Source organism: Canis lupus, chromosome 13, assembly GCF_011100685.1.
Source record: "Canis lupus familiaris isolate Mischka breed German Shepherd chromosome 13, alternate assembly UU_Cfam_GSD_1.0, whole genome shotgun sequence".
In the NCBI taxonomy this organism is placed as follows: domain Eukaryota; kingdom Metazoa; phylum Chordata; class Mammalia; order Carnivora; family Canidae; genus Canis; species Canis lupus.
In genome coordinates, this window is record NC_049234.1 from 7615316 (window position 1) to 7642337 (window position 27022).

The 27022-nt window shown below is 35.8% G+C and overlaps 1 protein-coding gene across 4 annotated transcripts in view; it reads left to right on the forward strand.

Moving 5' to 3' along the window:
* OXR1 (oxidation resistance 1) overlaps positions 1 to 27022 on the forward strand; it is a 360020-nt gene that overhangs the window by 182401 nt on the left and 150597 nt on the right. Inside the window, exon 1 of one of the 4 annotated variants that reach the window (XM_038555325.1) lies at positions 15164 to 15429. The exons of the other annotated variants lie outside the window; for them this stretch is intronic. Within the exon in view, the coding sequence (XP_038411253.1) occupies positions 15417 to 15429 (13 nt within the window). The 5' untranslated portion in view covers positions 15164 to 15416. Of the gene's footprint in view, positions 1 to 15163; positions 15430 to 27022 lie in introns of those variants that run through there. 4 annotated transcript variants of the gene reach the window in all.

Sequence of the window (27022 nt, forward strand, 5' to 3'; positions counted from 1 at the left end):
GGCATCGAGAGGTAGTCGCTGTCCTAAACCTTGACATATAACCTGTAGGGGCTCTCCTGAAGCCCATGCATGCCCCGCAAGTTCCATCTGCTGAGCAGGAGCATCAATCCAATTGGTGTACACTCCAGATGGCATTATAGTCATAGGCACTTCCCTAACGGTCATGACAAGTGGACCCGCCCTCTGATCAAACCACTCTAATTCAGCCCATTTCATTTTTATTCAATATACGAAAAGAAGCTTGAATTAAAAACTTGTATATCTTACTTTTCATAAGATTTTTTTTTCACACTCTGTATCACATTGGGTGCAGGAAGAGGAAGCATGAGGGAACTTTGTCTTTTATTAAATGCTTGCTATGCCTATAAAGGTGTATGGGATGTTGACTGTATTTAGATTCAAAACAGGTGGACCAAACACTTCAGATAGGTTCCTTGGGTTTTAAAAAGATTACTCGTGGCTTCAACAGATGCTTTGCAATTTCATCAGCACCATATGCTTTATACAGAGGCTACCTCAAAATGAAGATATACTTCATTTGATGCCATGGCCTTCATTTTGTGCTTGCCTCAGTGAGGAATGAATTCAGATACACTTTTTAGCCTCATCTGTTTACATTGTTTTGTGTGAGCAGACTGGCAGATAATTACCCAAATAAGGAGTTATTTCTCCAGAGATGGACTGCCAGTATTCATTGTAATACTAAATACAAATGCTATTAAAACTATCAAAATTGGGAACATTTGGAAGCTCATGCTGGTCTGTCAAAATAGTAAATACACTGCATAATTTGGAAACCATATCTATGATGCATCTCTTCAAAACACACGGTATGTAGGAAGAGTTGATAAAGGTAATGAAAACTAAATACTTTTTTAAAAATAGTAAATTCTGTGACTCTCCATTTCAGTTATTAAATGCAGGAGATCTTCAATTAAAATGTAAATGGAATTAATTGCATGAAGCTATCTATCTGGATGATATGTAATTACAGAAAATTTGCTAACAGGCACTGAACAATGGCCAAAGGAAAATAAAATCATTGCTTAATGATTCAAATTATGATATTTTATGATCATTTCTTTCTAGTGCTGGTGGAATGTGACCCTAGACAACTTTTGCTTAGCCTCCCAGGGTCATTGCGTTCTCATATATAAGAATATGGAAACATGTGATCTATAAGATCCTTTCCTGACCTAAAATTCCTTGGCTTTTTAGGTCATTGACTTTATATATCTTGTTTTCTCTGCCAATCAAGTTAATGAAAGAAGGACTAATTTTGACCCAGATATGAATTCAGATTTTGTTTCCTTCCTTCCTGCATGAATGTGCTAACCTTCTCCAATTTTTTCATGTGTGACAAATGGAGAATACCTACCTCTTGGGAATTATGATAAATAAATGAGGAGGTATTTAAAGCTCCAAGTATGAAATCCTTCACTTATAACTCATTAGGTCCACAATAAATTATATTCCTTTTCTTATCCTGCATCATTTTATATATCTCAAATCTGCCTTTTCTGTGAAACCTTCTGGCCTCTGACCTCTGGACCCTACAGAAAAGTTATAATCCTGAGACTATACTAAGGGATGATAAAATATAGAGCTGTAGCAGATAAAAGAGATATAATTTTTTTCCTCCTGAATTGTTTTGGTAAAAAGAGTGGTAGCATCTATTAAAATAGTTGTCCTGCCTAGTGTTTCTTTTTATTTTGTCTTTGAGGTCTAACAGTAGCCATAATTTTTAGAAATGAATATATCTGAATTATAGATATATATATAAATTTTTATATTTATAAATATTTATATTTATATATTATATTGCTTCCTGTATGTTAGAAAATCTTTTCTCATTGCTTTTCACTAATTTTTCATTCTTTCTGTTGTACATCAAGCATTTTAAAATGAAAACATGATTATTTGTTCATTGTACAAAATACTAGAAGATAGTTTTAAAAATAGAAGAAATGAAACATAAACGCATTCTCTAGAGAGAACAATTTTTTTTTTTTAAGAGAACAATTTTAAATGTGATTTGCCCACTTTCTAAACTATGTGCGAACTGTGTAGACACATTGACAAAACAGGTTGGTACTATACGGTTCTAATGTAAGCACCGGAGTATGTGCTCTGCAAGGGCTGGAATGTGCTGTGATCTGTTGCTCCCTAATGTTGTTCCAGCATTGAAAATGTGCCAATCACAGAGTATATACTCATTTTATTTATTTATTTATTTTTATTTATTTGTTTGTTTGCTTGAGGGAGCTGTAGAGAGGGAGGAAGAGGGACAAGTAGACTCCACACTGAGCTCAAAGCCTGATGTGGGGCTCAACCCCAAGACCCTGAGATCATGCCCTGAGCTAAAACCAAGAGTCAGAAGCTCAACTGACTGAGCCACCAGAGTATACTCAGTACTTCTTTAACCTAACTTATCTTCTATATCTTTTTGGGCCAATAAATGGATTTTCAGTGACTATATAGTATTCTACAGTATAGATATATCACAACCTACTCAGTAGATCCTATATCATCAGACTTGTCAGGTTTTCTGTTTGTTCATTTTTGTGTATAGTAGTGTCATAATCAACATTCAGACAAACAAACCTATGCCTTTCTTCCTTATTACTATTTGGATAAATTCATAAAAGTAGAAATGCCAAGTGCAAGTATTCTACTCACAATTTTAGAGAATTATTACATATACTGCCAAATTGTTCACCAAATGATTGTCAATTCACAATCCAGTCAACTGAGATTGACTGTTTCCCCCCTTTTTCACAGATAGTAAAATAAATAAATAAATAAATAAATAAATAAATAAATAAATAAATTTGAAAATTAAAAACTAGTTTAAAAAGGCAATTTCATACTAAATACCCATTTCTGCATTTCCTGAGATGTATACAAGCTCCTATGACCCAGCAAGGATAAATAAAATCTTGCTAAAATAGTGTAAAGAGTTTGACAGTGCCCATTTAAGTTAATCCCAAACTGCTATGAAACCCAGAAACACTGTAAAACCTTGTGAAATATTTGTAGCCTGTTAAGTGTTCTCCCCTCATGGAATCAGATATGAAATGTCTGTGTGGTAGCTGCTTTTCCAAGGTAAATAGATTATTTATATCACTAGGTACAAATGCTTTGAAATAACCAGAATATGTTACAGCTGAATGTGGGCTTATATAATTTTCACAGCCAGTGCTTTTCCTGTCAGTCACCATCATAGTGTGGCTTTGATGGTTTGATCTGAGTTCGACCCCTTGGCTGTGATACATCCTCACGTTTTGAACACCCACTCTGACGTAAACAGTACTTCTAACAGGATCCCCTAGTGCTTCCTTGTGTTGTCTAATTTTGAGCTTCAGAAAAACCAGTAATGCCATTTCCACTGTGTCTGTATCTCCAGATTTGAGATTTTTGCCCCTTGATATTTCTAGTGTATGTAGACCTGGAAGTCCAGAGCCAGTAGCTTTGTATTTTCTGTATTGCCAAGAGATCGATTTGAAGTGATCAGTTAATGATTACCAAGAGGTTTAAATATGATTTTGCTGTCTGTGCAGTAGCTCTGAGAGGTATAGCAACATGAGCAATTAGGAATGAGGCTGGCTGACAGAGTAAAGATTTAGAGAAAGGAGAGGAGTGAAAATTTAAAATGAGGAGTTAAATGAATGTTGAGAGAAAAGGTATGAAATGTAACCTTCAGTGCATGCTAGCAAGAGACAATATAAAAGTAGACAAAGAAGCTGGCCTCCACCCACAGAGGAAGGAGGTTATTATGGAATAGGAAGTTACCAAAAAATCAAAGGAGAAATTACAGTATGAAAGCAGAAGAATGGCCAAGATAGATTTGGACTGTGAGGCCTAGCTTACAGAGATGGGGAAGAAATCTGAAAATAGCTTTTCAGTAAAGAATCATTTGAAACATGTGGTGCCTACTGAAGATAAAGATCAAGGGAAAATAATTTCTAGTTGTCAGACTGTTCAAATTAGCACATTCATGTTTTTCTCTTTTTAGGAGTCAGTGATACCTGTCGTATTTTGGAGATATTGAAATTGTTTCTAAGTGATCCGGGAAATGCCCGACTTTTCCTAAACAGAATTTTAATTCTTAAAATGTTATACAAATTTAGAGTGGTAGGCAGTGACCACTGTTCCATTTACATATTAAATGGTATCTCCATGGGCTTGTTATTATTTTTTGGAATTTGTTACTCATCTAAAGCAATCTAGTATAATAGAGATTGAGTTTTAGAGATTCAAGTATGAGCAGCTGAGTTACCTGCTCTGTGACCTTGAGAATCTTAGCTTCTCTGAGCCTCATTTTCTTTATAGATTAGTGGAAACCCTACTTTCTCAGTTTTGACAATTAAATAAAACATACACATTAAATGTCAGACAAAACAGAACATTTTTTTAAAGATTTCTTTATGTATTTTAGGGAAAGAGAGAGAGAACATACACACACATGAGTGTGCACTTGCAACTCGGAGAAGGGGCAGAGGGAGACAATCCTCAAGCAGACTCCCCACTGAGTGTGGAACCCATGTGGGGCTCCATCCATGACCTATGGGATCATGACCTGGGGTGAAACCAAGAGTCGGATATTCAGCTGACTAGAGCCATCAGAGTACCCCTAGGCAGAGAATCAATGTAGGTTTCTTTCTCACCACCATCCCTTGCAAAGCAAGAAAAGTCTGCAGAGTTTTATGAAATTAAGCATACTATAAGGTGGTGTAATTAAGTTCAAAAACCAGGGACCACCTTCAAGAGAGGGAATTGGCATTATCAGGAATGTGAGAGGAAATTGGTGTTGGAGTTAAACCCTAAATTTATATCAATTTCTTGCTGTCTTTATCAGAATGCTTTTGGTCAGAATGCTTTTGGTTACAAGCAACAGAAAATCTCAAATTAATTTTAACAATAAAATAAATTAGTAGGCAGAGGTGATTGAAATCAAGGATAAGCTTGACAAGATCAGACTTGATCTATCCACTTAAATGATGAGAGAAAGACCTATACTCATGATCTCTCTATTTCTTGCCTCTGCATTAGTGCTAACTCCATTCTGTGCAGGCTTCCTACTTCACGGTCCCAAGATGACTACCTTGTTAGCATTCAGGTTTCTTGGTGATTAAGATGTCCAGTCTGACATAGGTAACAATCTATTATAAATGTTTGAGAGCCTGTATCTCACACAGGCTCTCTCACTCATGCTCAGCAAAGAAGAAAGCCATTTTTCCTACTCTCAAACAAAAATCCAGAGCTTTGGCCTAAATGAATCAATTTAGAGCACTTGCCCATTCTTATCTCAACAAATGTGGTCTAGGTATGGGGTTATGCCAATTGCCTTAGGCCTGAGCCATAGATTCTACTTTTCATTTGGAGGTCAAGTCAGTTACCCTTGAAGCACATAGGTTATATTGGAGTAGGGTGCTGTCATGAAGAGGAAGAGGAATATATATGCTTGGTGTCTGAAAAAAAGGGGGCAGATATCCACCAGAATAGCTGTGACTAAATGGGAAACTTTAGGTTTTAGATGTATATCTGAGATATATATTTGAAAGAAAGGAAGTGAGACTCTGGGTGGCTCAGCGGTTGAGCATCTGCCTTCGGCTCAGGGCGTGATCCAGGGACTTGGGATCTAGTCTTATATTGGGCTCCTTGTGGAGAGCCTGCTTCTCCCTCTGTTTGTGTCTCTGCCGCCCCCCCCCCCCCCGGGTCTCTCATGAATAAATAAAGAAAATCTTAAAAAAATGAAAGAAAGGAAGCTTGAAGAGTTATCTTATACTCTAAAAATTAAATTCAAAGAAGAGTTTATTGAAGTAAGTGTTGTCAGAAGGAGGAGGAGGAAGGGGAAAAGAGAAAGAAAAAAGAAACAGTGTTTTATGGAGATAATATATCCAATGTTGACTCTTAGATTAGGCCAGAAACACCAGGGAAATACTAACATTTTATATACTTATTTTGTTTTCTGATGTTTTGATCTAATGGGAGACATGATTTGGAGAATCTAGAATAGATTGCTATACATCGGTTAGTCTTTCAAATAAAGCCATTTTCAGTGCTTAAACAATATTCTGTTGTTAATTCAAGATTTCGTTCTCTAAGAAAGGACCATCCCATTGCATTCTACAATATAAAGTAAAACAAAGTTTCTTTATACTGAAGATGTCAGATCTGAAGTTTCTAACATTCTATTGTGAACAGCTTGAGAGTCTGATCTCAATTCAGCACTGGTATAGAAAGTCATGTGGCTGAAAGTGCTCCCAACATCATCCCAATAAATATTTTGAATCTTCTCCAGCAAGTGAGTCTGAGCCATATGGCATATAATGAGTGATTTTTAATTCAAAAAAAAATTCATTCTTAGGAGAACCTTAGATGGCTTCTGGGACATCTGGTTTCAAGTAGCACGGCACTCTGCACTCTCAAATAGCTATATTAATTGCCCTATAGAATGGGTTATTTAAGATTAGCTATTTAAATGTTGGGCAATGGCTACTAAATATAGTGATTTTAGTTTGTGTGTAATTAATGGTGAGCTAATCTTCTAAAAGTAATCAACCAAATCCAGCTGCTTCTGCCAGATAGAACAGCAGATTAGTTAGGATACTAATTTGGCTATTATAATAAAGGCCAAAAGATTTTATTTTTGCCCCATATAACAGTCTTGAGCGTAAGCAGTCCTGGGCAGGTTTTTCAGTGTCAACAGTAGAGACTTATTCTTGTTCTCTGGCATCCTTAATATTCATCTCTCATCCTTTGGTCCAAAAAAGTACTTTAGTGTTCCTCTGTAAGATCTACATTTTAACCAGTGAAAAGAAAGGAAAAGAAAGAAAGTTATAGAACTTTCTTTGTAGGAGCATGGCCCAAAAGTCATCACATTGCTTCTATCCATTTCTTATTGGCCAAAAACTAGTATCTGGACAGTCTAGTGCCCAGATAAACCCTCTCTATATATAGAAGATGAATACGTATAATAAGGAGAAAACCAGCAGGCTCTCCCACAGAGCCTCAGGAGAAAAGAACTGTATAACTCTCTGTCCACCAAAGCTGAAATGATGCATCTGCCCAATTCTCTCAGTTAGTGTACCAAGTTGTCCAAATATAAACTAACATGAACAGAATATAAGATTTGTGTACATGAAAATAACATTTTTACTTCAGTTACCATGGGTTATAGAATCCAGCATTTAAAAATAATTATAATATGCACTCTTTATTTCTCATCTCTAAAAATGCACACTTTTGAAAGTTTATAAAATACAGAAAAACATAAAGAAGTTAACAATCAACCATAATTTCACTAGCCAGAGATAACCATTGTCAAGAGTTTGGTGAATTTCCTTTATGGCTTTTCTCTCTGAGAGTTTTCTTTTTACTCATGTAATTGGACACAGTTTTACATTTTTAAAGCTAATACTATACAATTTTCTCACATCATTAAAATGGATACTAAATATCAGTTTTATGTTTGCATTAATTTAACTTATAAAAGTATCAAAGTTTATTCTGTTGCTAGTACTAGATACTTAAAGTTTCCAGTTTTTGTTGGTATTAATAGTGTAACTGTGAACATCTTTGTGAATAAATTTTTGAATTACTAGAAATTCAAAATTTCAAAATAATTTTGAATTACTAGAATAGAATCTTAAAAATGAAATTAAATCAGAAGGTAAGAAAATTTTAAAGGCTCTAGATCTTTATTGCTAAGTTACTTTCCACAAAGGATATTGAAAATTTCTCCAGCTTGTTCTGCTAATCTCTTCCATACCACCCTTGCTAGCATTATTATAATTAAATAAATTAAAGTTGCCTCACTTGAAAAAGGACATTTGTAGACCTTCTATGACTGATGAGCCTAAGTATGATTTCATATGTACCAGCAATGTTTTCATGTCTACATTAAATTCTATTATTTTGGTCATTTATTCATCCCTTGTTTTAATACAAATATAAACTCTCATGTGCCTGACTGAGTCAGTAAAGGAGGTTAAGGGGATATAGGTATAACCTATGAGATGCTATAAGCATCTCATTTAATGACACCTGCTTACATTTAATTTTGGTTTAATGATACCAACCGACTTGATTCAGCCAAGAATCTTGAAGAATATATGTTCTTAAAAATGAACAGGTATTGAATTGCTATAATAAATGATACCTCATTTATTTATGTGCCAAAACTCATGCAATTTTCTCAGGAGAGATTTCAGATTCTCATTTCAAAGCACATTAACTCTGAATTTAGATAAAATCCTAACATATCTGATTATATGATTTCCAAGTCCATGGCAGATTAAAAACAGCAAATTAGAAAAGAGCAGCAAACATTTTAACAACCAATAATGGTAGCTGAGAGATTGACAGAGGAGATAAAGATTTTGTATTGTTTATAACACACACATACAGCCACCACCATCACCATCACTATCACCACCAGAAACAACCTGAAATGCTGTTTTTTGAAATTGTAACATTTTTAGAACAATGCCATTTAATGAAATTATGGTTCATCTATTCAAAGAATAGTAAAAAGTCTTTACAGGTTATTTTTACAGGAAGTTTTAATATCACAGAAAAAACATTTATAATAAAAAAGCTGGATATAACTGCACATAGAAATTGATCACCAATTTTAAAAATCGAAAGATATCTCAAAAATAAATGCACTTAAATATTAATATGATTTTCTTGGATGGGTAAGGTTATTTTTTCTTCTACTTTCTCTGTATCTTCTAAATTTTCTAAAATGCATATGTGTTATTCTAATAAATTATTAAATTCTAATAAATATAGTTATTTTTAAATTATATAATTAAAGTTATATTTAATAATATATATTTAATAATATTTAATAATATTCAATGGTCTACTTAAACAGTTTATTGAGGGTCTATTGGGTACGTCTCTTGGATGCTATTTAAATTATTTGTTCTGTAAAGTAATGGTCATAAGGATTAGTCATATATTATAACATTAGAAAGGAAATTCTTACATTAAGCAAGTAGACAACTTTATATTTAGACAGGATGTTCATGCTATTTAAATAATACTGTATGGGGCAGCCATGGTGGCTCAGCAGTTTAGCACTGCCTTCAGCCCAGGGCGTGATCCTGGAGACCTGGGATCGAGTCCCACGTCAGGCTGCTGCATGGAGCCTGCTTCTCCCTCTGCCTGTGTCTCTGCCTCTCTCGCTCTGTGTGTGTGTGTGTGTGTCTCTTATGAATAAATAAAATCATAAATAAAAACAAATAAATAAATAGATAAATAAGTAAATAAATAAATAAATAAATAAATAAATAAATAAAACTGTAGGGACACCTAGGTGGCTCAGCAGTTGAGCACCTGCCTTAGGTTCAGGTCGTGATCCCAGGTCCGAGGATCGAGTCCCTCATCCGGCTCCCTGCCAGGAGCCCATTTCTACCTCTGCCTGTGTCTCTGTCTCTCTGTCTCTCTCATGAATAAATAAATACAGTAATAAATAAATAAATAAATAAATAAATAAATAAATAAACAAATAAATAAATAGTATTGCAGACATTTCACAAATTAAAATCGTATTTCAGGTTGGTAGAACTGCAATAAATTCAAACCAAAAAAGTATTTAAAAAAATTTTATATATATACTCATCTTGCATATACGAATGAAACGTTCATGTATATTTTATATAGAGTTTCTTCCATGTAAATTTGTTTCTTCATATTTTAAGGGAATACTTTTTAATTTTTACTTAGAAAAATTCATAGTATTATCCAGAAAATTATTAAATATATGAAATGTTTTTATAATGTGGGGTGCTTGGGAGGCTTAGTGGTTGAGCATCTGCCTTCTGCTCAGGTCATGATCTGGGGTCCTGGAATCAAGTCCCACATCAGGCTCCCCAGAGAGAACCTGCTTTTCCCTCTGCCTGTGTCTCTACCTCTCTCTCTGTGTCTATCATGAATAAATAAAATCTTAAAAAAATATATTTTTACAATTTTAGCTTGAAATAATTATCTGCAGATATTCTGAACTAATCACTTGGACAATTAAATTACATGATTTCCTTTATTAAATAATGAATTACACTGAATATATTTCTACATCTGCCTGTTTTTAAGTTATTATCTCTCAGATCCAAACCCACTCTCTGGATTCAACTTTGTGAGGCTAGGCTGAGTCTCTTGAGAGCAGTTTCTGCTTCGCCTGCTGCTGACTTTTAGGCTCTGTCCATAGAGGGTGCCAGAAGGCGACTGCAAAGTTGGAAGAGACAAGACCTCTGCTTGACATTTCTGTATTTATCCAGCTACCTTTCCTTACTTTAGCAACTAGGGTTCATTCCAGGAGCCACCCTTCTCTAAATTCCTACATTTAAAAATTCCATCTGCTTTCTTTTGTTCCCCAGCCCTAGAGTTAGTAGCTGCTTCCTACAGTTGCCATCTTTGTGATGATTTGGTATTAGTTACCTACTTTATACATAAACTGTGTGTGTGTGTGTTTTAAGGTTTTATTTATTTTATTCATGGGAGACACAGAGAGAGGCAGAGACATAGGCAGAGGGAGAAGCAGGCTCTCTGAGCCAAAGGCAGATGCTCAGCCACCAAACCACCCAGGGGTCCCTGTTCTTTATATTCTGTTCTGTCTCCTGGCTATACTGACTGATAACAGCATAATTTCCTAAAGCAGAAATACATAGATTGATAAAATAATTTTCCTGCTAGTTAATGTTGCAAGTTAACATAGATATGCATATGTGGTAACTCTAATAAAAGTTTTCTGAACTTTGCTTTGCAAAGTTCATATATAGGATATACCTAGTTCAGTATGGTTCAGGGATGTAAATCATAGTTCTTCTCATGACCAGCATAGCTTCCTTATCAACATTTTAAGGAATTAAAAACTGATTCTGTATACTCTCTATGTATGTGCGTGTATGTATGTATCTATATGTATAACTTATGAATGTACTTATGAATTATGTACAATTATACATATGTATAACTGTAAAAATATGACAGGAAAACAGGAAGGAAAACACAAATTTAATGTGGTTGTAAATAAATCAATCATTAATTCATAACATAGGTTAATAAATTCATCATCCCACTTGCATCTGAATTCTGGACTCTGAGAACTAAATTCATTGATTAGTAAAATACTTAGCACCTCCGATTACACATTCATCAGCTCAGTGGTGTTTGCATTGTTCTTATCATCAAGGTTGTTCCATCTTCCTGTTTACTCTCTATCCTATTCCTACTATCAACCACTCCATTTGACCTTAGTTAAAACCTAGATAATCTTCTCAACCCTCTTCATGTATAGGAAGAAAATATACCAAACTGTCCTTCAATAAATGCCACGTCCTATATTGCTGACTTGAACTGACCTCTTCTAGCTCCTAAAATTCTTGGTTGCCTTTGCCTGTCCCTAGCCATGACTATTTTTATTCCTGAATTTTTGAGCTTTCTCTGGGTTCCTGGCTTGGTCAGACCACATTTCTGGCTCGCTGCTTCCCTTTTGCTTCAATTTCCTGTTTATGGCTGGGTTGGTTATATAGTAACCATGTGAAACTCATCCCTTTCTGTCTCACATCGTATAATTGCTGTTCTTTGACACTTGAAATGCCTCAAAATTCTGGTTCTCCTATGTATCCTTCCATCTTCCCTAAGACTAGAGTTAGCATTGGCCTTGCTGCCTCCCAAGCCTGCCAGCCTCTACTTATTTTTTTAAGATTTTATTTATTTATTCATGAGAGACACAGAGAGAGGCAGAGACACAGGCAGAGGGAGAAGCAGGCTCCACACAGGGAGCCCGATGCGGGACTTGATCCCAGGACTCCAGGGTCACTCTCTGGGCCAAAGGCAGGCAGTAAGCCGCTGAGCCACCCAGGGATTCCCCACCTCTACTTAAATAAATAGAAAAGCTTAGGCCAAAGTGGGAGAAGTAGGTGACTATTTTTATATGTCTGGTTATCTTTGAGTACTCAGGGAAGAATGTTATAAAGCTTTATGGCTGGGATGCCTGGGTGGCTCAGTGGTTGAGTGTCTGCCTTCAGCTCAGGGTGTGATCCTGGAGTCCCAGGATCGAGTCCCATTTTGAGCTCCCTACATGGAGCCTGTTTCTGCCTCTGCCTATGTCTCTGCCTCTCTCTGTGTGTGTCTCTCTCATGAATAAATAAAATCTTTTAAAAAATTTAAAAATTTAAAAATTTTTAAAAAATAAAGCTTTATGGCTAAGTTTGTTGGCTTTGGAGTCAGAACAGACTGAGCTCAAATCTTGGTTCAATCATTTACTAGTTGTGTGACCTTAGGCAAACTTCTATAGGATTTCTCTCTACCTCAGTTTTCTTAAGAATCATATGAATACCACATATCTGCCTCAAAATTTTTATAAAGATTAAGTTGAATAATCCATGTAAATTGCTTAGAATTGTTCAGCACAGAAAAAAACACTCAGATATTAGCAATGTTTATGTTACCCTTCTATAATCCCACTTGATGACTTTGTTGATATCTACAACTGAACATTATGTCTGAATGACTATTTTCCTGACTTATTAATATTAGGGGAAGGTTATTAAGTAGACATAGCTTACTTACACAACAAATGGACCCTCCATCTCTATGTGGCATCTATTTCCATAATGAAAATAGGGAGAAAAATCACTACTTAATAAAATCCTTCAAAATGTAATTTCAGTCTGTGTTTGAAAGGCCCAGCGATTGTTAGGAATCTGGAAGAAGCAGTAACCAGAATAGAGATCTTAGAACAGCCTGTTCCAAAGCCAGGTTGCTGGGTTAAGCAATTAACGGTCTAGCTGGGTTTGTATTTAGATCCATGTACCAGGCAAGAAATACTATTTTCACCCATAAAAGTGAATCTGCATGTAATTGGCTTAACGTTTTTTTGCCCTAGACAGTGACTCCACAATGAACAGTTACCAATAATATACATCCTTTAGATAGATAGGGAGATAAATCATTCTTAATCCAATCATACATTTTATTTTTTTTTTCCAATCATACATTTTAATTATCAAATAACTCCAAAGAACTTACTAGGGTTTGTAGAGTTTTTTGGTAAGGATGATCACAATTGATCACATTTACTTGCAAGATTTCTTTAAGATTTTATTTATTTATTCATGAGAGACACAGAGAGAGAGAGGCAGAGACCTAGGCAGAGGGAGAAGCAGCCCCCCCACCCCCCACCCCCCAGGGAGCCTGATGCTAGACTAGATCCCAGGCCACGGGATTACGACCTGAGCCAAATTCAGACAGCCAACTCCTGAGCCACTTAGGTGCCTCTACTTCAGGATTTCAATAGAAATTGATCTAATTCTATATGAGGAGACTGATCCAAAATGTAAAGTTCACATGTGTCCAGTGTAACACAGCTAGAATCAACAAATTTATTACCCCAAATTTAGTATTCTTTCCATTACTGCAAGGTGATGCCAACATTCTCTTGCTACTTCATAGAATATCATAGAGTTTGAAAGTAACAATGGGAAAGATGAATACCATTAATATTTGAATACTTAATACCTTATTATTTGAAGAAAACAAGTAATCTACAAATCAAAGTAATTATAAAATCTGATTTTAGAGACTCACTAAAACATTTTGATTTATTTTCCCACTCAGAATATTGAAAAGAAAATCTCTAAGCTTCAGGTATCTCTTACAGAAAAGGGGAGAGAAGAAAAAAATAGAGAGAGGGCATGGGAGGAGATATGACAATAGCCAAGATTTCAGTGTTTATTACATGCCAGGTGCCATTGTAAGCATTTACATGATTCATCTGCTGTACTACTCATGAGAACCCCACAAAGTAATTACAACATTTTCACTAAATGGATGAGAGAAAAAGTAATTTGTCCAAAGTCACACTGTCTCTACTAAGGGAGGGGGGGTTGTTAAGATTTCACACTCTGAAACAGCTCTGGGCCCATATTTTTAATCACAGTGCTATATCTTCTTGATTTCATATAATTTAGCATTAATAAGTGTGTATTTCTTCAATTCCTTGAAGTTTAGGGTAACAATGATGGGTTAAAACTCCAAAAGGTTTCACTAGTCTTGTGGCAGCACCCAGATTCTGGTGTCATCCTAGGCCTACAGCGAAAGCGTGTGCATTCCGACTGACCATGTACTTCCAGCCAGCTGCATGTAATCACTGTTTGTGATTCAACTTATACTGATGACCAGCATTTTCTTCTTGTGTATGACTGACTGGCAGCTGTCACTCTAAATACACAGAATGATACACTGAGAATATTTTAAATAAGGTTCATTCCAATTATCTTTTTTTTTAAACCATCTTAACCACTTCTAAGTGTACAATTCAATAGTGTTAAAAATATTTGCATCAAAATTCTCAGAACTTTTTCATCTTGCATGTCAAAAATGTTACACCCGTAAAACTAACTTTTTCCCATTTCCCCTTGTCCCCTTAATGCTGGCCTTTGGTAACTGTCATTCTACTTTCTGTTCTTTGAATCGGACTACTTAAGATTGATTATACAACTGGAATCATACAGTATTTGTCTTTTTGTGACTAGCTTATTTCACTTATTAGTGAAAATAAAAGCCTGTATGCTTATTAGCATAAAGTTCTCAAGGTTCATCCATATTGGAGCATGTGACAAGATTTCCTTCCTTTTTAAGGCTGAATATTATTCTACTGCAGGTACATACTGCATTTCATTTATCTATTTATCAGTTAGTGGCCATTGGGTTCCTTCCAACTCTTGTCTATTCAAGTGCTACTTGAATGTGAGTGTGCAGATATCTCTTTGGGACCCTGTTTTCAATCCTTGTATATGTAGATACAGTAGTAGTATTTCTGGATCTTTTGGTAGTTCCATTTTTAACTTTTTGAGAACCCCCCCCCCCATTGTTTTCCATAGTGATTGCATCATTTCACTGTCCTACATACAGTGCACTAGGGTTCAAATTTCTCTATACCCTCGTCAACACTTGTTATTGTCTGTAAAAATTGTATCTTTTTCAGTTTTTTGATGAAGCAATCTGATTTCAAAAAATGTAATATCATTGAAGCCCTCTAAATGTTTAATTTTAGGAGCTAAATATTTCCCAGAACATTCCTTGAGTAAATGAGTAACTTGCTCTTTTGAACCTAAAACACATACTTGTTTCTTCATTCTTTTGGCTACCACTGTCTTACCCAGCTCTAAAAGCTTCTTAAAATTAGTCAGAGGGAGACAAGTGGGAAGGTGTAGACTTCTCACTTTGACAATCTGCTAAAGATGGAGAAAAAAAATGGTGCTATTCAAAGACACTTTGTACTTGGAGATGTAGAATTTAGGATGGAAATAAACCCAGTGAAATAGCAAGAATGCTTGAAAGAGAAGTCACCAACCCACCACTGCAGAAGGCTGAATTCCAAGGAAATATGCCCAATATCCATGAAGCTGAGAAGTAAGTTTCTGTAATCATGCCTTTCTATTTTTCTATTTCTCATTTACTTTGAAAGATCAATCATTAGGTGCAGGAAAGCTAGTCCTGCTAGTGAAATATGGAAATTAACCAAATGATAGGATCTTATGCAAGTAACAGTGGATATGGATATTTGTATAGTGACCCAATTATGGAGTAAGTAACTAGAAATTGCCAATCTTTGACTTTAAGAAAAAAGCACTAGTTATGTTAGTTGTCTCTAATATTGTGATACTGTGGTATAAGTTTTAAAAGAAAGCTCTTAAAAACATTTATCTTATTTCTATTGTTCGATTTTTTTCTTGTTTACATTTCTCATTTCACTAGTAGAAACTTCTAGGAGCGAATATCTTTTTCATTCTAAACACTAGAACAGAGGAACAAAGTGAAATTGTAATATATTTAATGTCACATGTATTCACAATAAGATAACAATATTAATATTCTTAAAAGAATTGTTAGTGTGGAAAGAAATCAGAAAATTTCACCTTGTATAGCTAGTGACTAATGTTATCAGAGAATTTATAAAAATAATTGATAAAAAAACATAGTAAGACATATTTTTTAATATAAAGAAAAACAAATATTGGCCAAAACTCAGGGTAGCTCACTTGAAAAGAAATAAAAATAACAAACCAAAAAAAAAAAAAAAAAAAAAAAAACAACAACAACAACAACAAAAAACTGTCTCCAGTTACATAAGACAAGAATATGTGGAACTATAAGAGTAAAAGTCAATAATAAGCTAAAAACAGGAACTTTTTCTGTGAGACTCTAAAAGTAGCAAAACTGAGGACAATGTAATTTGCTTTTCCATATATATTCTGTGTTATGATTATCTAGCATGATGAATGAAATAGAAATGTCTCTGCCATTATAAAGCTTTCTATAATTTCTTGTTGATGGTTAGTATTCAACAATGGAGAATACTTTTATTTTTAAATAAAAATAGTCTTTTACAACATTTCAACTTAGCCTTTGCTAATCTTAAAAAGCCAAATACCTTATTAAATTTATGGAAAATGTTGTGTAATGACAAAGTTGGAGGGAAAATAGTACATTCTATAAAGTAGAAAAAAAACTCATGAAGCAATAAACAGCAGCATGTATTTCCTGTTTTTAGAAGTAACTGCTGAAGCTTATCACTTGACTAACAGGCTTATTTTATGAAGGAGTCATTAATGTATAATATAGTGAGAATTTGGAGAACTCTATGGAATTTGTCACAAAGCGGCCATGAAACAAATAGGAGATTTCTTAGAGAAAATGGGGATAGAATAGAGAAAAGTAGAGGCCTTTGACTTTTCCAGGGGATCGTTTAGTAATAGTTGGAAAATAATAAGTAATGTGCAACTATATAACAATATTCTATTTCTTTCTAGTCTAACAAAGTTTTCCTCAATGAAGTAACAAGGGAGCACCATTTTCTGATGGATACTAATACTAATAACATAGCCAAACAAGCTATTTGACTTGTTTTGTTATAATACTCATTTCAGGTAGTGGATGGGTTTCTATGGAGTTGTAAGAATTATGCCAGAGGATGCTTAACTACATATAATTACTCTAACCTGCCAGCACCTCAGATGTCCTCTGGAGTACCCTTTTGCTCACTAGGTGCTTCTTTTGCATGAGACCCCCTTTAAAACATTTCCACAGAATTAGCTACTGTGGCATCTTGGTAGTACCCTACCATAGCATCTGTTTTCCACAAAATAGACAACTTTGCTTTGCCATTGGTGGGAGTGAAGCTCAATGCCTACACAGATTCCTTCTCTTTCTCTGGCCAGCCTGCTGCAGCTAGGTTCTCTAGTCCCTTTGAAGACTCTCACTTGGTTTGATATGTAGAGGAAGATATCCCTAGTCCTTGCCCAAACCATATGGGGCTGGGGGTGGAAACACAATATACTGACCACTTTCTCCAAAGAATATATTTTTGGCATTTTTCATATCAATTGTTTCATACTCTTTAGGTGTGTGGTGGGCCAATGCTGGCCAAACCAATGTTATAGTCTCCTAGCATCACTTTCAGGATATGGAGATATTTGGTACCTACTTCACAGTTTTAACCTTGAGGTCCTCAGCCAAAACTGAAACAAAGTTCTACTTTTATGACTTCTATATATGCTATTTTTTTCTTATTCCCATCAATTAGGATTTTTTTTTAAAACCGAAAAACTATTTTGCGGTAATGATTGATATACAAAAAGCAGTATATTTTTGTGTTTACAACTTGGTTAGTTTAGGGGTAAGTATGTATCCATGAGGCTATCTATCCCATAAATACCCATCACCTCCAAAAGTTTTCTCCCCCTTTCTCACTTACTTATTCTTATGATAAGAACACTTAACATAAGATCTACCCTCTTAGATTTTTTTTTTTAGTATACAATACACTATTGTTAACTATGCACAATATGTTGCCCAGTAGATATTTAGAACTTACTCATGTTGCATAACTGAAACTTTTTACCCTCTGACTAATAATTCTCCCAAGCCCCTAGAAGCACCACTCTACTCTACTTCTGTGAGCTTGGCTATTTTGGATTGCTCATATAAGTGGGATCATGTAGTAGTTACTCTTCTGTTCTGACTTTTCACTTAGCATAATGTCCTCCAAGTTCATCAATTAGGTTTTTAGTTTGGAGAAAGGATTGTGTTTTGCGGAAAAGACTATTTAAAGCACATGTTTTTCTTAAGATTTAAGCACAATTCTGAGTCTAGGTATTTTTGCATAAAAACATACTTACTTGATTCCATTAACTCATAAATTTAACAGATTAAGTTCCCTTGAAATTTATCCCCCCCCCCAAAAAAAAAGATTTATTCCCATTTACAAACCTCGTTAAATAAGCTTCTTTAAACATTTTAAACTATACTTTTTAAACAAACACTACAAATGCCTACTGGGGCAAACTTAAAATGCAATAAGCCAATACTTCCTAGGTACTTAACTCCTATAAGACTAATAAATCAAATCTATAGATGTATAGTAAATTAGATTCTCGTAAACCCGTGAAACATCTTAAAATCATACCTGGTAGCAAGACTTCCAGTTAGAGATGGCAGATGAAATATAACCATTAAAGTTTGTTTCTTTTCAATACTCAACTTAAATGACAGTAAAGTGATTTTTTAAAAAGAAGGAAACATAGGACAAAGAAAAAAAAAAGGAAATAATAGCAATAATTTTGGAAGCTGGAAAGCAGATAGTTTAGGAGACAGAGGAACTAGCAGAAAAGTTAAGAGGTGCCAAATTGTAGTAAAGGGTTCTCAAAAGATAGTTGCTGATATTGAGTCAGAAAGATAAGACAAAAAGTCTGTTTATAAAGTATATTGATGCAAGAGAAAAGACTTAAAGTTATAGATATTAAGAATTCTATGAATCAGCTCCACTAGAGAATCTTACAATAAAGAGTACAGACTGCAAGCCTCATTGCCAATAAGCTTTTTTCATGTTCTGCTCTTAAATGGGAAAGGTGTTGAGGTGCATTCCAGAATTTAAGCACTCTTAAATTCTTAATTTAAGCACTCTTAAGTTACAGCTTCCAATATGAGCGTATTGACCAAACCAAATGCACATAAAAAAATATTTGGAAGAACAGAAGATATAAGAGGGAAGAGGGTCTTCTAAAACATCATTAATATTCTCTCTCTCTCTCTCTCTCTCTCTCTAAAGACTTTATTTATTCATGAGAGACACAGGGAGAGAGGCAGAGACATAGGCAGGGGGAAAAGTAGGCTCCCTGCAGGGAGCCCCCTATGTGGGACTCAATCCTAGGACCTCGGGATCATGTCCTGAGTCAAAAGCAGACACTCAGCTACTGAGCCACCTGGGTGCCCCATCATTAATATTCTCCGCCAAATATTTTGTATCCATAAAACCAAAATAGGCTGATGCAAGAAGGAATATTCCAAAACAAAAAATAAAAGCTCTAATATGATCGCATAGATGAAAAACTCAGCAAAGCTTTTTGAAGGAAATCTTCCCCAAAGTAAAACAAAAGGATAAAAATGAAAAGAAGAGAAAAATAAATAAGAAAATTAGAGGACCAGTCATGGAAGTCCATTATCCAAATAAGAGTTTGAAAAAAGAGACAAGGGGAAAAATAGAGTGGAGAAAAGCCAGAGAAATAACTCATAAAAATGCCCCAGAACTGAAAGACTTTGAGTTTCCAAGTTGAAAGGTCCCAATTCCAAGAACAATGAATAAAAATAAACCCACACCCAGGCATATTATCGCGAAACTTAAGAAAACTTGTGACAAAGATCCTTATATCTTCTGGAGGACGTATTTATTTACTGGATCAAGAATCAGAATGGTATAGAATTTCTCTACAGGAAACTGGAAGACAATGGAGTATGCCTTCAAAATTCCAATGGTGAATTATTTTCTACTAAAAGTTTTACTAAAATTATAAATAATATGTAAGAGTAGAATAAAGCCATTTTTGTACATGCATGTCTTTAAAATTTCCCTCCCATACCCCCTTTCTTGGGTGCTCCATCAATGTAAGAAAATAAAGCAAAAAATAGAAAGGTATAGAATCCAGGAAACCAGAGATACTCATAAGGGAGAAATGATGGGGATCTCCTGAAGGGCATTTCCACTAAGATAGCTATTCTTGACAATAGCAGTCCAGGCTGGAGCAGCTCAGAATGGAGAGAGTTCAAGGTTGGCTCTGAGGAGTGGAAAAAGAAAGAGATTAAAGGAAGTGCTTTATCTTCTAAGAAGCCCAAGAGAACTAACTGTTGGCTTCTTTAGTTCATATGAAACTTCGATAAAAATTAAAACTAAGATTATAAAGAGACAAAATGTAATCATATCATCACATTGTAGAAGATTCATGTAAACCCAGTTTGAGTAATATTTATTTCTTCATCATCTCTACTTTTTTGGTATGCTTTCCTGGTGTTAAAAATTGTGATTCAACCAAGGAGATCATTATCATCATCTTAAGTCTGTTATAATAACGGTCATTCATTTGGGTTGTGGATGGGGACTCTGGGTTTCTTAGTGCTACTTCTAGATAAATCTACCAAAATACAGGTTAACAAGCCAAATCTCTTCTTTTAATGGGACTTTTCAAGCCCACCCCATTTCTTAACAACCTAGTAAATCACATGTTCCTTTATTCATTTTTTTCTCCTATCATCTCAGGCAGCTTTTGTCTGAACTAATTTACTAGGTTATATACCTATTATCCAGATTACAAGTTATATTTTCTGCCTGATTTTCTGTCTAGTTTAAAAAAATTTACATTATCTCATTATTCACCATTCTACATATTATAGTAATCTGGTTCTTCTTGGAGCTTATGTGTAAGTAGATAAAGATAAGAAAATGAACATCATAAATAAGTAAACTGTGTAATAAATTAAGTGATAAGTGGTAATGAGTAAAGAAAATGGATGGAGTGCCAGGAAAGGTTGTGCTGTGATTTTATTTAATAGTAGTAGGGTAAGTCTCATTAAGAAGATAACAAAGATGAGCAAAGACTTTTAGGAGGTGAGGGGCTGGCAATGCAAATACCTGGGGAAATAGAATTCTAGAAAGACAGAAAGAAAGGCCCAGAGGCAGGAGCTTGCTTTATGTATTTCAGAAACATACAAGTGAGTGTAATTGGAATGAAATGAACAGGGGAGAAAAAATGGGAGAGAAGTTTGGTGAGATAATGGGCGTCACAACATATAGCATCTTAGAAGCTTTTATTCTGGATTGTTGGACTACAGCCCTTACCCAGAGTGAAACAAAAGCAATGAATGATTTTGAGTGAAGAAATGGCAAGATCCGACTTACATTTAAAAGACTTATTCTAACTGAAATGGAGAAAATAGACCATTGAACCAACAAGAATAGAAGCAGACAGACCAGTTAGGAAGTTATTGCTGTGATTCAGGTGGGAAGTGGTGGTGGTTTAGACCAAGATGGTAGTGATGCCAATAAGTGCTCACATTCTGTTTATATTTTAAATTAAGAGCCAGTAGATTTTCCTGATAGATAGGATGTGGGGTTTGAGAGAGTAAAGAGAAAGTAAAGATAAAATGAGTTCAGTATTCCTCCAAGGTTTGTGGCCCAAGCAAATGGATTTTCTCTCATGTGAAATGGGAAATATGAGGGTAGAGTGGATTTGCAGAGAATTCATGAGTTTATTTCTGAACATGTTAACTTTGAGATGTCCAGTAGGGGATAAAAGTGGAGAATACACAGGTTGGCTATATGAATCTGGGATTTTGAGGGGAAATCTATGCTGGAAATATAGCTTTGGGAGTTTTCAATATGTAGATGATAACAGAAACCATGATGAGCTCACCAAAAGAGCTCACTCTCTTTTGGTAGATGACCAAGAACTGAGGCCTAGGTGTCTCCAGTTGGGGGAGAAGAAGACCTGGCAAAAGAGACAGAAGGAGCAACCAGTGCAGTAGGAGAAAAACGGAAATTGTGATATCCCAGAAGCCAGCAAAGAAAGTGTTTGAGGAAGGAGGTGTAGAGGTCAAGGTGCTGAATGAGAATTGAGATGACCATTGGTTTTATGAAGCTCAAGAACTTTGAAGACTTGAACAAGAACAGTTTCAGGGCAATAGTCAGCCTGGAAGCCCAACTGGACCAGATTTAAGAGAACATAGAAGTATTAAAAATGCCAAATATAGATTATTTCAAGGAGTCTTTCTGCAGAGGGATGCAGAAGAAGGGAGTGCTCGTTGATGGAGTAAATTGGGTCAAGAGAGGGCTTTTTTTTAGGATGGGAGAAATAAACACATGTTTTTATGTGAATGAGAATAATCCAGCAAGGAGGGGGAAATGTGACAATGTGCAGTTCAGAGTTGCAGAAGGATTCTTTGAATAGGTGAGGGGAGAGGGAGCTAAATGAGCTTAAAATGGCATATGAGAAAGCTGAGTGAGTGGGTGCAGGTGCCAGTAGGAGGCACGACGTGGTGCTGAGAGTCTATGCAAGTTCTCTGAATGCTTCACTTTGTTCCATAAATTCGATTAGCAAGATCATCAGTTGAGAATATGAATGGAAGGAGTTTATGAGGGCATTTTTAGGAGAAAAGAAATGGTGGGAAATCCCCTTCTAGGAGAATGGGAGAGTGCATAATAGGAAAAAAGCATACACGTACCAAGCAGTACTCTGGGCCCACTGGAGGTTCACAGGAATATTCTGGAAAACCTGCTTGGTCATGCTTCTATAGCTGAATTTGAAAATACAAAACAACTTTACAGTTGTTTTTTTAAGATGGACTTTGAATAAACAATGTTCTCAAATAACAGGCTAAACTTCTCTTAGAAGCCCAAACAGGTCCATGTGTGATCATTGGTGGGTTTCTGTGTAATGAGTGTACACATATAGGGCTGCTGCTGAACTTATATCAACTCTACTACCTGGCTGTTCACCTCTCCCTCTTCGTGAAACCTCTCTGGATCTCCTTCTGCACATTTCCTTCTCTTTCTGGTATGTTTTTCCTTTTTATGTCACTTCTAGATGGAAAGCTTAATGTATGAACTGATGAGCATTACCAGTGTCTTTAAGCCAGAGGAAAAGAGAAAAAAAACAATAACACAGGTACTAGAATGCCTGAGGACAGAGAAAGCAAAGATACTGATTTAGATAAGACATTATTCAAAATGATGGGCCCATGAAGGTAAGCCTAGCTGAACCATGTCCTAAATATAAACAACCTCAATAAAAAAGCAAGCAAGATGATGGTAAGAGATAGATCTCAGAAGGACACCTAAGCTATCTTGAGTTACTTTTGGCAGCACTTCCAGATACTGTGTTACCTGAACACTGAATCTCTTATTTAATGATCTATCCTTTCAAGCAAAGGAGGAATACATTTCTTGCTTCTCTGTTTTCATTTATTTACAAGAAATTCATCTAATCCCTCGTTTACTTTTAAACCAAGCAATCTCTCTTTTTTTTAAGAGTGAAGTATTTATTTTTTTTAAGTTGCTCTATTTATTTAAGTAATCTCTACACCCAGTGTGGAGCGCAAACTCACAACCCCAAGATCAAGAGCCACACACTCTTCCAACTAAGCCAGCCAGTTACCCCAAACCAAGCAGTTGCTTACAATATGACATAATAGTTTAAAACTTCCTATCACAGTTTGGATTTCTGAGCTGCATGGTCTTAGACAAATTATCTAATCTCTCATTGTTTGGTGTTTTAATATCTACAAGTTATAGGGTTGGTCTGAGAATTAAATAGTATTATTATAGATAAGCTACCTTTTACCTCTTATTCCCAACATCCCAAGTCATACAGCTAGTAAAGTGGAACTGTAGCTATTACTTCCACCACCACCACAGTTTTTAAATCTGATTCTTGTAGGTCCCATGAGTAACTGCTTCCCATTTGGAAATAAAATCAGAAGGCAAGAATGAGTCTTTCTTAATCCTTGTATTGAAAACTCTATTTTTACAGGAAACAAAGAGTTTACACATCATGTCTCTAAGGGTATCACTGGTTTTGTTGTTGTTGTTGTTGTTGTTGTTGTTTTTATCTTGCAGGATGTAATGGCTTGATGGAATATTTAAATATAAGTTATTCTGTTGAAAGGAGAGGAATCCAGGTCTTCAAGCTACTGGTGCATTTTTGCACAGTGCTGCCCCCTGCTGCATGATGCATCACTTTATTTTTTCACCCATCATATCCTAAAATTAACAAGCCAAATCTCCTATTATAAAGTCATACTAAAGAGTAAACTGAGGCCCTGGAGTGACCAAGGTGACACTAATGGTGGAAAATTTAGGATTAGGCTACTGAAAAGCCACTTCTTCCTGCTTTGCCACATTGTCCTTCCCCTATTAAATGTCAACAAATTATTGGGTGCCTACTATGAGCCTGATGCTATTAGAAGCACTCAAAATGGGTAAGTGAAAACCAAGAAATCTGTACTGATAAAACTCATATTCTTGTGTAGGTAAATAGCCAACAAATAAGGAAAAAATACCAATAAATAGAATCATTTAAGGTTATGATTGGTACATTAAATAATAATAATGATAACTAATATTTATGAGTTACTATGAGAAGAGCAAGCTAAGGGCTCTGCTCAGAGTGCTTTCTGTGATTTGCTTCATTGGATTCTCATAGCAACTCTCAAGTAGCTATTAAACCTTACAGATGAAGATACTGAGGCAAGGCCAGAATGATGCTAAGAGGAGGAACCTGGACTTGAAACAGAACCCCTCTGACTCCAGAGGTATTTAGGGCAGTCTTCTCTAGGGAGATGGCACTGAAGAGGAGAAACCAAGCTTTTGAAGATCGAGGGGACAGCAAGCCAGGTAGAAGGAACAGCATGTGCAGAGGCCCAGAAGTGGCAGTGAGTTTGGAATATCTAGGTGAAAAAAAAAAAAAAAAAAAAGGCACATGGCTGTATTAGAGAAGAATGCAAGGGAAAGAACAGAGGCTAGGTCATGCTACGGAGCTTGGATTTTATTCTAAATTACAAGATATTGTTGGAGAATTGTCATCAGAGGAATAACCTTATTCCTGATAAGGAGCCTGCTCTTGATATTGAAAAGAAAATAGATTGTAGGAGGACAAGAATTGGTAAAGGGAACTAGTGAGGAATGATAATTTCTTTCCCACCTAGACCTCCTTCCTTTTCTCAAGGCCTAACATTCCTAGTTCTCCAGCCCTTCTCTAAGGCTTTCAGCCAGGTTGCTTTCTTAGGTTCTCTGGTTTGTCAGTGTCCCCCCTCACAGGGTGGCTCCCCCGCACTGGGCAGGCTACTATAAATCTCCTCTGACAAGGGAACCATAACTTCTCTTAGTCACACATCACGCCATCAAATGCACCTGAGGGCTCCCTCCTCTTTTCTTTCTCATATGTCCATTGGATAGGATTGGATTTGTGGCCAACTAAATCTCCATGTCTTCAGCTTGATCCTAACAAATCTAGAGTCCCACATCATGTAGTTAGCAGATTTCTTTTAGTACTGCTTTTTAGAAAAATATGAAAACCAGATTCCCATGTTTGTAAACATAAAGCCCTATTTTAATCCTAAGCTTTCTTCCCAGAAATAAGGTGTGGTGCTTTTATTTCTCAATACTTCCGATTTCCTTTTAGTTGAAAATTTCCTCCCTGCCCAAATTTTGAGTAAATTGTTCCGAAACTCCTTACCTACTTTATATCACATTATCTAGATTAGCACTGAATCAAACCCTTTTGTTCCATGAATGCAGCAGCAGAATTACAGTGGAATGAGAGAGAATCCTCAACCTTGTTTCCCTAAGTTGTGGGGAACTTTGAAAATAATAAGGTAATCAGAACTAAGTTTTCCATGATTTCAGTGACTATATATATATTCATCCTGTATCAAAAAAGGAATTATGTGTAGCGGATGGTAACATGGACACAACCACATGATCTAGACAAACTAAACCTTTATACTCAAAGTGACCAGAGATATGGTCTATCTGTTCTGCTATCCTGGGGCAAGGCTTTCATCTGTAATGTGCCTGCTAGCACTCCAGCCGTGGTGCCTCCCGAATGTCTTCACCTGAACGTCCCCCCCGCCCCCGTCCCCAGCGATAATGCTCAACTGTCCCTGGAAACTCTCTCCTACCTTTTTCATATTTTTATCTGTAGCACTGCTATTCTGCATTGAAATCTATGATACCAACATTCTCTCTCCTTAACATCCAGTTGCTGAGTCTGAAATACCCTTCTCCTAAAATGTCAGTCAAATTAGCTTTTCCTTTCCATCCCCACTGCCATTTCACATCCTCATTGTCTCTCACCTGAACATTGCAGTAGTCTTTCTATCCTTATCTCTCCATTTTCATTAATTTTACCCATTACTGTCCAAGCATTATTCCAACTTGTTGAATGAGAAGAACACTTATGCTATGAAATCATGGAGGGTCTTAACTCCAGCTCTCTCATTTATTAGCCTGTCCAGCCATGAGAACATAACCTTCCTGAGTTCAGTTGCCTAATTTGTGAAATGGAGATAAATAGTATATATTTCACAGGATTGTTATGAGAGTTAAATGAGATCATGCATGCCAGGAGCTTAGCAAAATGCCTGGCACTCTGTGAGTAATCAATAATTATTAGCTGTTATCTTCATCACCTGCTCCTGCTCAAGAACAATTGAGACAATGGCCACTGAATTAAAAGTAGAATCCTCAGTTTTGGCCTTCAGTGCCTTCCACCTTGTGTACCCAAATTATATATAATGTACATAAACATTACATAAACCCTAGTAATACTGAACCATATCATGTTTCCTAAGTGTGCCTTCATGTTCCTTTGTCCTGTCTTTTATCAGGTATCTTCCTCTCTCTAGAATCCTTCCTTTGGCTCTCTCCTCCTTTCTATTTCAATCTCTTTTTAAAGATTTTTTTGTGAAGCTTTTCCCAATCCCTCAACTGTATATAATTAAATCTCATCCTTCGAACTCGTATTTCAAGTATAGCTTTCCTGTGTTAACCTCTATCCTAGGATACTCATTAAGTATTGTCTCATTGGCTGTTAGATTCTAATCATGAAATCAAGGAGTAGGACTTGCAGGGCTACCATGAATGAATGTGCATGTTGACCCCTTCATAAGGGGTTAT